At 36.6% G+C, this 13,824-nt stretch overlaps 2 protein-coding genes across 4 annotated transcripts; both read left to right on the top strand.

Moving 5' to 3' along the window:
* The first annotated feature begins 1,934 nt into the window (after window positions 1-1,934).
* Window positions 1,935-5,390, top strand: LOC133745195 (HVA22-like protein a). 3 transcript variants are annotated; one of them, XM_062173216.1, is made up of 7 exons: window positions 1,935-2,227; window positions 2,448-2,474; window positions 2,571-2,693; window positions 3,317-3,572; window positions 3,891-3,983; window positions 4,080-4,221; window positions 4,828-5,390. In XM_062173216.1, the coding sequence occupies exons 1-7, from the start codon at window positions 2,172-2,174 to the stop codon at window positions 4,896-4,898; spliced, it is 768 nt and encodes a 255-aa protein (XP_062029200.1). In that variant the 5' UTR covers window positions 1,935-2,171; the 3' UTR covers window positions 4,899-5,390. The 3 variants fall into 3 exon arrangements, with proteins under 3 accessions (XP_062029200.1, XP_062029198.1, XP_062029199.1); XM_062173214.1 differs by having other exon boundaries at window positions 1,938-2,227; window positions 4,080-5,390; XM_062173215.1 differs by lacking the exon at window positions 3,891-3,983 and having other exon boundaries at window positions 1,938-2,227; window positions 4,080-5,390.
* Window positions 5,391-6,840: 1,450 nt separating this feature from the next.
* On the top strand, window positions 6,841-13,081 carry LOC133707076 (kinesin-like protein KIN-14R). Its single transcript, XM_062132610.1, has 19 exons — window positions 6,841-7,069; window positions 7,305-7,612; window positions 7,718-7,886; window positions 7,985-8,055; window positions 8,142-8,325; window positions 8,499-8,608; window positions 8,694-8,793; window positions 8,872-8,958; window positions 9,077-9,253; window positions 9,390-9,663; window positions 9,801-9,962; window positions 10,059-10,274; window positions 10,353-10,390; window positions 10,508-10,671; window positions 10,901-11,140; window positions 11,237-11,302; window positions 11,652-11,726; window positions 12,250-12,318; window positions 12,394-13,081. Exons 1-19 carry the CDS (start codon window positions 6,862-6,864, stop codon window positions 12,856-12,858), a joined length of 3,183 nt encoding a protein of 1,060 aa, XP_061988594.1. The 5' UTR covers window positions 6,841-6,861; the 3' UTR covers window positions 12,859-13,081.
* Window positions 13,082-13,824: the final 743 nt, after the last annotated feature.

Consider the following 13,824-nt stretch of genomic DNA (forward strand, 5'->3'; position numbering starts at 1 on the left):
ATAAGAGGTTTCTGATGGGTTCTATTCCAGTAACAACATATAATCTATTTATTTTATCTAAGTTGTATGGGGACTTGATTAAACACTAAATTAATTTTTGAATAATGCTAGGTAAACCACATGCATAATCTCAGTTGATGTGGTAGTCACATCACTTAATAAAATTCTATGATATGTTGAACTTTCTTCTATATCAGCTGTCATATTAGATGAGATGCATTTAGTAACTAAAAAGGTCGTTCACCTATCATTACTCTTAATTTTTTAACTTGTAGGATAAACAATACTTTGGGGCTAAAATATAAAGGTTGAGTCATTCTCAGAGAGTTGCCTTTTAAAGGAGGGACTCGGTGTTGACATCTCCACCTAAAACAAGGTCCCTGCACATTATACAACACAAGTCCAAGGGCATTTTCAATACATTACCTTATTTGACTTCTTTAGACAGCATTTAGGGGAAAGTCAAAAACTAATTGCTTCGAACATGCTCCCTACTAGCTCCTAACATATGAATACGCTTGAACCTTCTAAACATGAGGAGAGAAAAAGTGAACTCTAGTGATTCATGGACTTTTCATATATGACCCTAATTTGGGTATAATAGGATAAATTAGACCACTCCGTTTAATACTGTTTTGAGCACTGAGTAGTCTATACTAATAAAAAATAATTTGTCATGTAGGCAATTTACTTAATTTCAAACGCTGAGCACGCAATTGTGGTAGGCTAAAATCAAATACTTCTACAAAAGCTCATAAAAGAGCTCCTGCTATCACACCACTAAACTAGAACATGAATAGACCGGGCCGAAGCCCGCTAAAACCCACCAGAAGTTTACTGAAAAAATAACCCTAACTAAAACAAAAGCAACCCAGAGGAACCCAAAAAGGAAGAGCCCCATCCCAAAGCCCAATAGGCCTAGCCCAACCCAGGCCCAATATTAACCTCCTCCGCACAACAGACGCACATAAAACGCCGCCACGACCCCCCCTCCCCCCCCCCCCTCCCCGCCGCCGCCAATTTAGGACGCCACAGAGTGACTCTTACCACATTAATTAAATTACAATTGTTTTATTTTTATGATTTGTTTGTCAATAAATTTGTCATAATTATAAATTTTTCAATATTAGCTATAAAAGAGAATAATAGATTGTGATTTCACAACTTAACTTTTAATCATAGTTAGTAATATTCGGGACAAGAATTAAATGTTAAAAATATGTACATCAATAATTCGGTAACTTTTAGTGAAAAATACTTTGAAAAATTAGGCCATAAAATATGAAAACGGCAATTTTTTCGATACGTACGTGTTTAAAATGAAATGTAATGAAAAATATGTATGTAAAACATAGATTGATATTTGTCATTTATAGTACTTATATGTAGTTAATATGACTTCTAAAACATAAATTTTGAAGAAAAAATCAAAGTGAATCATAGCTTTTTTCAAATATTACTATTTGGATAGACAAAACTTTAAAACATCTAAATTATTTAATAAATAAAAAGTGTAAATAATAACATTTTAAATATTTGTGACTATTAATTGTATAATCTTTTAATTATAAAAGTTTAAAATTCAAAATAAATTTTAAACTTGACTAAAAAAACAATTATTTTTTTATTTTTTAATAATTTGATTTTTTTTATTGAAAAATTCAGGAAGTGCCTCTGAACTACCTCGAACAACTAGAAAAAGAAATAAAAGCAAACCATACAAAATCACTACCGAAGCTAATGTCTAATCACTTACTCATGACCTCTTAACTCATGACATCTTACTTACAAAAGAGATATCTATATCACTAAGTAAAGCATTTTATGGTACCAGAGCAATTTTCTTTTTGTTATGTCACAAAAAATTCTTAAAGTCAATTGCAAGAAATCCCAAGGGTCAAAACTCAAAACTGAAGACCAATAATGGGGAGGCCCAATAGTTATGCATCGTGGTAGGTTCCAACGTTCATCACTTTTCTCAGTTTGACTCTTAGTCTTCGCTACCTCACTGCCTCGTCGATTCTTAAATCTCTTCATCATTAAGCTTTCAGTAAAAATAAAACCCACTTCCTTTAACCCAAAAAAGAAAAGCCAAACTGCTTCTTGTTCTTGTAAAACCTGTTTGTGCCAGAAAAAATTGCCCAGAACGAAACAGAACACACATTGCAGTGATGGGTTGGCTAGTTTTTCTTAAGCTCTCAGCAAAGTTTTTCACTGTTCTTTCCTGGTATGCCTTTTTTTCCTCGTCTTTTGTTGCATAGTTTAATTTTCAGTCTGTAATTCTTGAAATGCAGAGACTTTTTGGGTAATTGCATTCTATAAATATTGTACTTTTCTGGGTTTTTACTTTTTTTACTTAGCACGCACATAGTGATTGATGAAAGGTTTGAAATTTCAGTGAAAAGATCCTGACTTTGCTTGTTTCGTGTTTTGCTCTTGATGTGCAGGCCTTCGTTTAGTTTGGTTTATGCCCTGTAAGTAACTCTTTCTATTTTTCAGTTATTTTTTTTTAAATGTTGATTCATGATTACTATGGAATTGAAGGGAGTTTTATTTTTGGTTTCAATCAGGTATGCTTCCATTCAGGCAGTTCAGAGTGACTCTCACTCCAGAAATCAGCGATGTCTTGCTTACTGGGTTTTGTTTGCTTTATACAAAATCTCAGAGTCAACGCTTGCAAAGCTTTTCTATTGGTAATTTTGGGTTCTTAGATTTATGTGTGTTTTATTGATAAATAAATAATTCATCATGTTTCGTTTTATATTCACTTTACTAATGCTATTGGGCTTCTCAAAAAAAAAAAAAAAAAAAATTGTTATGTGGGGAGCTTGCTCTGATTTTGATAAATCCACTAAAGCGGTCAATTTTGTGTATTTATCTGGAAAAGAAAGATTTTATGAAGTTATATCTGTTTTGGACAACACACTTGATCCCCAAACGAGGCATTGTACTTTCATGGTTCATGCTTTGCAGTATTTGATGATGCTTATTGTTCTTAAAAAAAGGATTTTACTTGTTTGCAGTAATCTGGGGTTTCATGTTCTGCTTTCTTTGTCAGCCCATTTGGATTTTACTTGGGAACAGGCTTTGACCTCTAGTGTATTACCATGATTTACGTGGAAACCACAACTTGGTTTTAGATTATACATGGGTTTCACCAAAATCTCACGCGTGAACTTAATTGATATCTGTCCATGTATGCTGGTTCATATGTGTTATGTGTTTACTTTGCAGATCTCAATTTCAATTCTATTTTGCTAATGTGTTTCTACTAAGCATAAAACCATTTAATTTTTTTCATTGTTTTCAATGACAGGCTTCCACTATCGCCTTATACAAAGGGTGTCATTACGGTCCTTCTGGTGTTACCCTACTTCCATGGTGCTTCTTATCTGTATGGGCATTTTATTAGGTCCTATATTGCTGAGTATTCATTTATCTGGAAATGGAACTTCTTGTCCATACCAAGGGTAGAAGGTATCTTTTCGAGGGAGGACAGCCATCTTGATGTGGTTGATAAAAGTGTTATCAGGGTTGAACCACAAGAATCAGCGAGACCTGTCCTATTTCAGGTAAGCTTGCAACCTTATGTTGGCACATCGAGAACTTGATGATTCTTGCACACCAATCCCCTGAATTTTTTTTTATTAACTTGTTTCTCTATGTATACCCCAAGGATCCTTCAGGTAAACAACTTTGACTTCGTAATTGGCTGCATTGTACCTCTGTGTATAACACTATATACCCATTAGTACAATTTACTAGTTGAATGACCTTACTTGTTGTATTGACTTGTACCTGAAAAGTTGGCTACATTTAGTGCAACATTGACTTGAGCAAAACAAATTAAACATACTCATACCTGTGAACCATCTTTTGCATTATCCCAGGTGTGTAGTTTAGAAATTATAAATTGTGAAGGCGTCATGGAAAAAGGGCCTCCCACTTTTATGACCAGTTGTACTGAAAAAGAAATGGACAAGGTACTAGCTGAGTACTATTCTTATTGCAGATACATCATTTCTTACGACTCAAGTCATCAAGGTTTTTAATGAGGGGACTTTCATTGTCATTTGCAGGGACTACCAGCATCCAATTCTGAAACAACAGTAAGGGAGAGTGCTTTGCCAAGTAGTCCAAAGAAAATTCAGAGGGAGTGGAGCTGTGCTCTTTGTCTAATTAACGCTACAAGTGAAAATTGTTTGAAGATGCACTTCCAAGGTAAGAAACATGTCTTGAAATTAGAAGAGCTAAGAGTTAGACAAGGCCCCAATGGTGGATTCAAATCTCCCCTGAAGCTGAAGAGAACAAATGGAAGGGTTTTACTTGATAACTTAAACCAAATTGCTAGAGCCAACTTGGAAAAATGGAGCGGCATTCTAAGACCAATTAGATTGTGTAGATGGAAAAAGCCACAGGTTGGATGGACAAAATTAAATACTGATGGATCGGTAGACCCAGGAAATGCTGGTTTTGGGGGTCTACTTCGTAATTATAAGGGCGAACCAATATGTGCCTTTGTCTCTAAAGCTCTAGTGGATGATGTATTCTTGGTGGAATTATGGGCTATATGGAGAGGCCTTGTTCTTGCCTCGAGTCTTGGGATTAAAGTAATATGGGTTGAGTCTGATTCAATGAGTGTTGTGAAGAGCATTAATCGAGATCAACCTTACAGTATGAAGGCTAGTAGCTGTTTGAAGCATATATGGGAACTTCTAAAGAAATTTGACAAGCATTGTGTATCTCATTCATGGCGTGAAACTAATAGGGCTGCTGATCATCTTTCAAAAATGGTTCTTTCTGACAGTGACGTCGTTTTTTGGCCAGGTGATTTTCCTGATAGCCTTAATAAAATTATCAAGGAAGATGCTGATGGCAGGATATATCGTAGAGGTTGACTCCTAATTCCAAGTTGCCTATGGTTACCACATACAAACAGACTCTGGAAAAGAAAAAAAGAAAAAAATCAAGGGAACATGCACATTGGTATTGCTTGGATTAAGTGAGAACAGAACTAGGGTTACGATCCTTGATATCATGATCCAGGAGAAATGAGGTAGGAGTGTTTCCTATGGTTTGTAATGTAATCCACCCTATGCTGGCAGTAATGAAGGTGGTGTGGAAGTCATAAAAATTGACAACCTCAGACCTAACTTTTCCTGGTGATATGAGGTAATGTTTAATTTTGCTAACGGAATTTTGTAAATTATAACTACCATGTAAATAGTAGAAAGTGAATCTGTTGTGCAATAGTTTAGTGGTATACTTAGCCGTTGGTTATGTATCATATCCTGTACGTTATCTAGGAACATACTTGTATGAGCGAAGCTGAGTTCATTTCTCAAAATGGATTTCTGCTACCCTGACGGAATATAACACATGATTTGGTCATTGTCTATTTATATGAAGTTTCATGCTTACTAATCTCTCTCCATAACCACAAAAAAGGACAAAAGTAAGAAAAAAAAATCAAATTAGCTCACATATTCTAAGATGGTTAGGCATGTATCATCTATGAATTTGTGATGCTAGTTTCATGATCACACTTGATGTATTTCTGCTTGTGTAAACTTTTCTTTACCAGGTTTTATTCTGATTCAGAATGCCGTAGCCAACAGATGTTGCATCACTTTGGTAAACAAGTAGGCTTAATTGAATTTCTGTATGCTCAATACTCTAAAAGAAAAGGTACTATGATTGTTTGGATGGGTGGTTGAATTCCAGAGGGACTTGATTACTTGTTGTCCTGATTGATTCAGTTGCCTTAATTAATTGAATTGGAGTCCTTCAAAGCTGAAGGCATTTTGTGGTTTGGTCGTTTGGATGGTTCCTTAGTTGGTATGCCTCTTGGTTTGTTCCTTCTTTGAAGTAAAGATGGGACCTTTATTCTTTAGATTTTCAAGTTTGTTAATGACTCTGCCAAGCGGGTGGGTCAAAGCTAATGAATGCCATGCTGATGGATCCTTCAAAAGCAATAGGTTTCCACAGCTGCTGGTGGTGGTGATAGAGACAACAGCTTGGCATATATCTTTTCTAAATCTCGGGACTAATCGTCATAGACTCTAGTTTTTTGTGGTTGTAGACGAGAGAACCTACTGGGGATCCCATTCCCGATATTTTCATGATGCCTAGCTTTCTTTCTCCACACCATATTGCACTTGCTATTCTAAATGCTAAGGACCACTCTTCTAACAAAAAAAAAAAAAAAATGCTAAGGACCATTCACTTTCATCTTTTTCACTCTATTATTCATGTTCCATGTCCCCTCACTCTTTTATTGTATAACCTGATACCGACCCTCCTTCCTATGTTTTTAGACCGTTATGGATTTGATACTTTGATAGTGACATGTACAATTAGCACATGTACAAATGTGAAACGGACCTTCCGCCATTCCACAACCCTAAACTTTCAAAGAAAAACTGTTCGATACAATAAAATTGCAAAAATAAAAAAATAAAAAATAAAATTGCAAAAATATACAATTAGCTCATCTTTTTCACTCTATTTCTTTTCAAGATTCCGGTTCCATGTCCCCCCACTCTTTTATTGTATAACCTGATACCGACCCTCCTTCCTATGTTATTAGACCATTATGGATTGATATGTACAAATGTGAAACGGACCTTCCTCCATACCACAAACCCTAAACTTCCAAAGAAAAACTGTTCGATACAATAAAATTGCAAAAATAAAAAAATAAAAAAAAGCAAGGTGCAAATTTGATAGCCGTTAGATCACTTCAGCGGTTGAGATTCAAAGCATTTGACCCCAATTGTCGGTGATATTCAAAATGCCACGCTCTCTAATATAATAAACGGTCGTTTACATTCAAAAATTTCAAACCTTTCAAGAGCTCTAATGGCAGAGCCACTCTCCTCCACCACCGCCTCTCTCTCACCTCAATCCTCACAAACCCTAATCCCCGATTCTCATTCTCCCACTGCTCTCCGCCGCCAAATCGACCCTCCTAAACCGGCCGACAACGACGACGATCAGTCTCTCTCGTCGCTCTGTATTCCCGGTTCGAAACTGGTCCGAACCGGGTTCGTACGCTCCGCTTGCTCAGGTCCGTACCAATCTCGCTCTTTTCTTTGTTCAATTTCGTTTCTTGAGTTACGGAATTCGGAAATTGCATGCAATTCGCTCGTTTCTTGGAAGCTAGGTTTCCGGAAATGTGAAATTCAGAAGAGGAAGATGAACGAATACGCTAGTTCTATAAGAAAGAAATGAAAGCTAGGATTTTGATTTGATTTTAATTTTTAGGGTTAGTGGATGTTGACATTGATGTGTTCTTTAACCAGATGATAAGCCTGTGTTGTTTGTGAATGCTGGAGGGGAGGCTGTAATGGAAACTAGGAATGTCGGTTTTCGAGTCGAGGCTGACAAGTTTTTCCATGGAGGGAACGTTGTAAGAACTGATGAGACCATTGAAGGGAGTGATGTTGATGTAAAATCCATTTATCAATCTGCACGGTTTGGGAATTTCGCGTATCGGTTTGAGAATCTGTCTCCTGGAGATTATTTTGTGGATCTTCATTTTTCGGAGATCATATACAGCAATGGTCCGAAAGGGATGAGGGTGTTTGATGTCTTCATGCAGGAAGAGAAGGCAAGTGAATGAGCTTGCCTAGATGTATCAAATTTTGTTACTTTTCTGGTCTGATTTTATATGTAGTTTGAAACCAATCTGTTTTGGTGTTTGTGAAAATGGTAGGTTCTGTCCGAAATTGATATCTATTCTGTCGTCGGAGCAAATAAGGCACTACAGGTGATAGATGTCAAAGTGTCTGTGGGAGAGGATGGGGTGATCGTAATAAGGTTTGAAGGGGTGAATGGAAGTCCAATAGTTAGTGGAATTTGTATAAAGCGGGCCAGATTACCAGGTATTTTTAGATGACTGTTTTTGGTTGGTTATATGAAACATGTATCCACATAACTTCTTCTTGAGACTCATCTCTTATATTGTAATACTTGATTGAAGCATCGAAGGTGAAACATGGAAGCCTTGTGTGTAACAATTGTGCTGCTGAGATAGAAATTTCATCTGGTCAGGTTAGTTATATAACTTCACTTTAGTATTGGAACTTTCAAGCCCTTGACTTCTTGTTTATAAGGCTCTTATTTGATGTAAACTGCAGGAGAAGTATATAAGGATGCAGTTTATTGCCAAATATGAAAAGAAGATAGAAGAGCTGAAGACCCGGTTTCAGCTCAAGACAGATGAATGTCACGAAGCTTGGATGTCACTGACAACAGCAAACAAACAGCTACAGGACGTCACCATGGAACTTGATAACAAGTTATATACAATTCATTGTCTAGGTAAGGCCGGATCCAGCTTCAAGTAATGTGACTTTTAGTTATGTGGAGGTAAATAGTTTTGAGAGTGAATGGCTCAAAATAACTTTCCCATGAGTATCATTAGGCTGCAGTCTGCAGATACCTTTTATGGTCCATCAAAGACAACTTTTTATGATTACATATACTACTTGCAGATCAAGTGAGGGAAGAAACTGAAGCAAAACTCAGAGATATCTCTGGTCAGTATGAACATGATAAGAGAATGTGGACTGAAGTTGTTGACAAATTAGAAAGGGAAGTCAAAGTAGGTATCATTTGCATGTGTTCTCACATTCATTAGTGTCCTCTTGGATGGATGGAAAAGGAATGACTTGTTGATCCCTTTGCAGTTAATGAAGCAAGAATATTATCAGCTATATTGTGAAGTGCACAAGTGTGCTGATGCAATTCCAGAATTGAGCAATATGGTATCTGCAGTTCAAGCAATGGGTAAGTTTGTATCAGTGTTTGAAGAATAATATATTTTTGAACTAGATATACACATCTAATACAATGTCCATTTTGCAGTCACACAGTGTGAGGATCTTAAGTTTAAGCTGAGCGAGGAGCAGGCAAAGAGGAAGATACTTTATAACCAAATTCAGGAGGCAAAAGGCATAATAGCTTTCCTTCTTGTACTACTCTTAAATCATTGAAAAATTTACGTTGTCTTTGTCATGGTAGATTGTGTTTTGAGCTGGTTCTTGCATTTACTCTGAACTGTACATTTCAGGGAACATCAGGGTGTTTTGTCGCTGTCGCCCATTAAGGAAAGAGGAGTCATTGGCTGGGCATGCAACTGTTGTACATTTTGATGCAGCCAAGGATGGAGAGCTTGGGATAATTTCAAGTGGCTCCAATAAGAAAATATTCAAATTCGACCGAGTTTACACACCAGAGGATGATCAAGGTAAGCATGAACAACAGAAAGAAAGTTTTTGAGATAAAAATGAATGAACCTGGAGTACTATCTTTTGTTTGGAATTGCGAGAGTGGTTGATCATAATTTACTTAAATTGACTCGAAAATTTTTCTTGCTGTTGCAGTCGATGTATTTGCAGATGCTTCGCCTATGATAGTTTCAGTATTGGATGGCTACAATGTTTGTATCTTTGCATATGGGCAAACGGGGACAGGAAAGACATTCACAATGGAAGGTCCTGAGTCTAACAGAGGGGTCAACTATAGGACTTTGGAACAGTTGTTTATAACTGCTGAGGAGAGGAAAGAAACTTTCACATACAACATATCTGTTAGCGTGCTTGAGGTCTATAACGAGCAAATCAGAGACTTGCTAGCCACCTCTTCTACTTCAAAAAGGTAAGTTCTAATGCAGTTTACCATAGAAGTAAAATATCTCACATGAGCTGTATTAATTTTGCTGATAGTCTAGGCTCATAGCTTGATGTGGATATGGCTGGGTATGGTCATCTTATAGACCGTAAATTTGCTTTTAGGTTGGAGATGAGGCAAGCTTCTGAAGGTACTCATCACATACCTGGAGTTATTGAAGCCAAAGTTGAGAACATTAAGGAGGTCTGGAGCATTCTGCAAGCTGGAAGCAATGCAAGGACAACAGGATCAAACAATGTGAATGAACATAGCAGCCGATCTCATTGGTTAGAATTTGACCTGAATTCTTATCACTTACATGTGCTCTGTACTTTAAATTTTTATGTTAAGTTGCTGATGTTCTCTGTTCTATCTTCTATTAGCATACTTTGCATAATGGTAAGAGCAAAGAATTTGATGACTGGTGATTGCACCATGAGCAAGCTTTGGCTTGTGGACCTTGCTGGCAGTGAGAGGCTGGCAAAAACTGAAGTTCAAGGGGAACGCCTCAAGGAAGCTCAAAACATCAATAGATCTCTATCAGCTCTTGGTGATGTTATTTCTGCTTTGGCAGCTAAGAAGAGCCACATTCCCTATAGGTTTGTGTTATATGATTGTATCACATAGCAGACATATATCCCATTCATTGTAATCTGATATTTCATTGGTGTTTGCAGGAATTCCAAGCTCACACATCTACTTCAAGACTCCTTGGGTAAGCAGCAGCACAAGATTGTATATTGCTTGTAGCTTGAATCCACTATTAGCATATCAGCCATAGAATTATGAGAGATCAGCATATAATAGATTTCTCTCTTTTGATATGCCACAGGTGGAGATGCTAAAACTCTGATGTTTGTCCAAATTAGCCCTTCAGAGCAGGACCTGAATGAGACTTTAAGTTCTCTAAACTTTGCAGCGCGGGTTCGAGGGGTTGAATTAGGTCCTGCAAGGAAGCAAGTGGATACGGGTGAGGTTCAAAAGCTAAGAAACCAGGTAAGCATAAGTTAAGAGTTTTTTAACTCTCCCTTCAATATCCATTTTCAAAGTGAACTTGTTAACTCAGTCAAGGAAAGTCATCAGGGAAAAATTACTTTTAGGGAATGACCAAGTGCTTTCTTGTCCCCACTTAGCAACCAATAAGCTTCTGAAATCTGCATAATGTTAAGCAAGAGACTTCATAAATTGCTGATATTGTTTTGTTTCCTGATTTATTTTTTGGAAGAATGACAAGCTAAAGCAAGAGTTGAGATCTAAAGAGGATGCTTTCCGAAAATTAGAAGAAAACTTTCAGAATCTGGAAGGTAAGGCAAAAGGTGATTATCAAATGTGTAGAAGCCAACAAGATAAGATCAATGAACTTGAAAAGCAAATTGCGTTGAAGATCGATTTTTCCAGACGACTGGAACACCAGTTGTTAGAAGCAAATGAAAAGGCAGAAGCCAGCTTGGATCTTCAAAAAAAGGTTGCTTGGTACTTGATTGACGTTAAATTTTTTTTCTTCTTTTGTTCTACACAATATAACTATGTTGGCTAACATCTGACTTCTCTTTTTATGAAGGTCAAAGAGCTTGAGAACAAGCAGAAAGAACGTGAGCATGCATATCCCACAATTCTTCAAAACAAGGTGTCTGCAGAACTGAAAAATACTTATATAACTAAAGTCATAATTAGCACATTTAGAATGAAATACCCTTGAAGAGTTAGATTTTAAAAGCCATTAAATGATCATCATTTCAAGTGAAAGGAAATGGATTTTTTTGGAGTAATAAGAGTATTCCAATTATAATACTCGTGAAGAAAGAGCCGTAATAAATGCAAAGAAGAGGGATCTTTCAAGCAGTAGTGAAGGATTTGAACCAAGATTTCGTAGTACTTACTGGTTCTCAGAAGAGTTACTGATGGAGTTGCTTGTAACAGAAGTTATTGTACTTGTTAATAATGGTTGATTTTGACTTCTTGCTTATGCTATACAGGTGAAAGACCTTGAGAACAAGTTAAAAGAAAAAACTCAAGAGCTCGAGCATCATTCAGCAGTTGCTCAATGGAAGGTAATTGTCATTCAAAATACTTTAGATAATTACCAAAGATAGTTTCAGGCCTCTCACTGCTCTTTGTTTCCTATCTCAACTTCTAAAGGACCTGAATTAGGGTTCTTACAAATGTTTGTTCAGCTAAAATGATCTTGTCCTTCTGACTATTTTTGCACTTAATGGACATGCTCACTTTCACTATAATAATGACACATATCATGGAAAGTTACTCATGTAAACTTACTCAAATTAAGTGGATGACTACATATGCAAATGTAAAAAGATCGCTCGCACATTGATACCTAAATTCATGGGTCGGTTGTTTATGTATATATCTATAAAAATATATATGGTGCTATGTATTTCATGTCATATCGTTCAACTTATTTCATGTAATTGTAAGGTGTAAATATTTTTTCCGGTACCCATTATATGACCCTGTTCATTGCCATAATCACAGACAAAGAGAAAGCAGTCTTCCATGTGACCACATCCACCAAATTAACTACAATTTGTGATCTATTGCTTTCTGTTATGACAGGTTCAGGAGCTTGAAGAAAAGTTGGCAATGAAAGAAAATAACAAAGGGTTCCAGTTGCTTCAACAAAAGGTTCTTACTACAAGTTTCGTTGTGCATGTACAAAGAGATGGCAAATGTACTCATTTATTTCCACTGTATTTTCAGGTAAAAGAGCTTGAAGAAAAGTTGAGACAGCAAGAACAAGTACATGCATCATTAGCATTTTCTACCGAGAACTCAGAAGCCACCCCCAATCAAACAAAAGAATGCTTCAGGCATGAGACTGTTGCCGATGTCAATCCCCTGAGTCAAAGGAGCTTCAGCTATAGTAACCAAATGACAGACCATGGGTCTGCCCTGCTCAAAGTTCCTGAATCGCTTCACGAGATTAGGAGAAAAAGAGAGTTCCGAAGCAAAGGACATGAGAACAATTTCATACTGCCAGCTACATTGACTGATGGGAAGATGTTTTCATCTGAACCAAACAAAGGCAAGTCCGGTACGCAGAAAGCATTGGCTAGGATCACGAGAAGTATAAAACCAGCGAGTACTACTCACAAAACATTCCCTAACAACAGAAATGATAGAGATCAGGTTCCAGCAGTCAAGTCAAGGATCTGGTTAAGATGAAAGCAAAGCATCATCCTACTAGTTACACTATATCGGTGTTTGTCTCAACCTTTTTGTAAGTAAATGATTGAGGAATGCAATTTGTTTGCCTTGGTGATTACATAGAACATGATGGCATTTCATTACAAGAGCCTTTTTACACGCATCAAGTGCCTTATTCCATTTGTGTCTACAGAATCACAATGACAGACGCTAGTGGATTTAGTTGCAGACCCAGCAACAACTTCATAGGTCTTTTATTTTTATTTCTTATTTGTAAATATTTTTATGTGAATTTTACTAAGTCTTTTGACATATTTCTTACGTAGGCTTAAGGTTGAAACCTCACTGATGGAGGGGGCTAGAAATTTTATTTTTTTATTTTTTTATTTTTTGGGCACCTCTTAAATTTTTTATCGCCACATGTTTTCACATTCAGAGCCTTTTTCGACTAATGGCTCGCAGTTCAATTTCAAAATCGTTTAAAAGACTTGAAATATCCTCCCTAATCCAAAAATTGTCTCTAAATTTTGACTCATTTGACACTTGGGTTGGGTCACTCATTTAACTTAGATGTCATCTTTCTTTTTAGTCATTCTGACAATTATGTCTTTTAAAGACTCGTTAATATCTACTATTTCGAAAATATTTTGGTCAAAATAGTGTAAAAATAAAATTATTTTTTCTCTTTATTTCTTTATCTCTTTCGACCACACTCAATATCTTTTTCAAGATACACCTTTTCCGACAAAACATACGTCAAGAGAAGGTTTTTCCTCTCTGCCAAGTCGGCAAAATTTAATTTCTCTGAAAACGAGTAGCTGGTTCAAAGGTGTAATTTAGATATTAGGTAATGAATTTGGGCCAAGTAATGTAAGGGTCCAATGATCAATGGCAATGCGGATAGGTGGTCATGTAGCTTTTGCATTTTGATCAATCAAGTCATCTATCTCTGATAGCAAATGAAATAGAATTAAGGCCATATAG

This window comes from Rosa rugosa, chromosome 4, assembly GCF_958449725.1.
Source record: "Rosa rugosa chromosome 4, drRosRugo1.1, whole genome shotgun sequence".
Taxonomy (NCBI): Eukaryota; Viridiplantae; Streptophyta; class Magnoliopsida; order Rosales; family Rosaceae; genus Rosa; species Rosa rugosa.

What these genes read in the sequence shown, in the direction of transcription:
- LOC133745195 (XM_062173214.1), top strand. Translation starts at nt 2,172, where the DNA reads ATGGGTTGGCTAGTTTTTCTTAAGCTCTCAGCAAAGTTTTTCACTGTT. An exon ending in CTTGCAAAGCTTTTCTATTG is followed by an intron (nt 2,694 to 3,316) that starts GTAATTTTGGGT and finishes TTTCAATGACAG; the next exon opens with GCTTCCACTATCGCCTTATA. An exon ending in CTGAAAAAGAAATGGACAAG is followed by an intron (nt 3,984 to 4,079) that starts GTACTAGCTGAG and finishes TGTCATTTGCAG; the next exon opens with GGACTACCAGCATCCAATTC.
- LOC133707076 (XM_062132610.1), top strand. Translation starts at nt 6,862, where the DNA reads ATGGCAGAGCCACTCTCCTCCACCACCGCCTCTCTCTCACCTCAATCC. An exon ending in TAGAAATTTCATCTGGTCAG is followed by an intron (nt 8,056 to 8,141) that starts GTTAGTTATATA and finishes TGTAAACTGCAG; the next exon opens with GAGAAGTATATAAGGATGCA. An exon ending in TCTACTTCAAGACTCCTTGG is followed by an intron (nt 10,391 to 10,507) that starts GTAAGCAGCAGC and finishes GATATGCCACAG; the next exon opens with GTGGAGATGCTAAAACTCTG.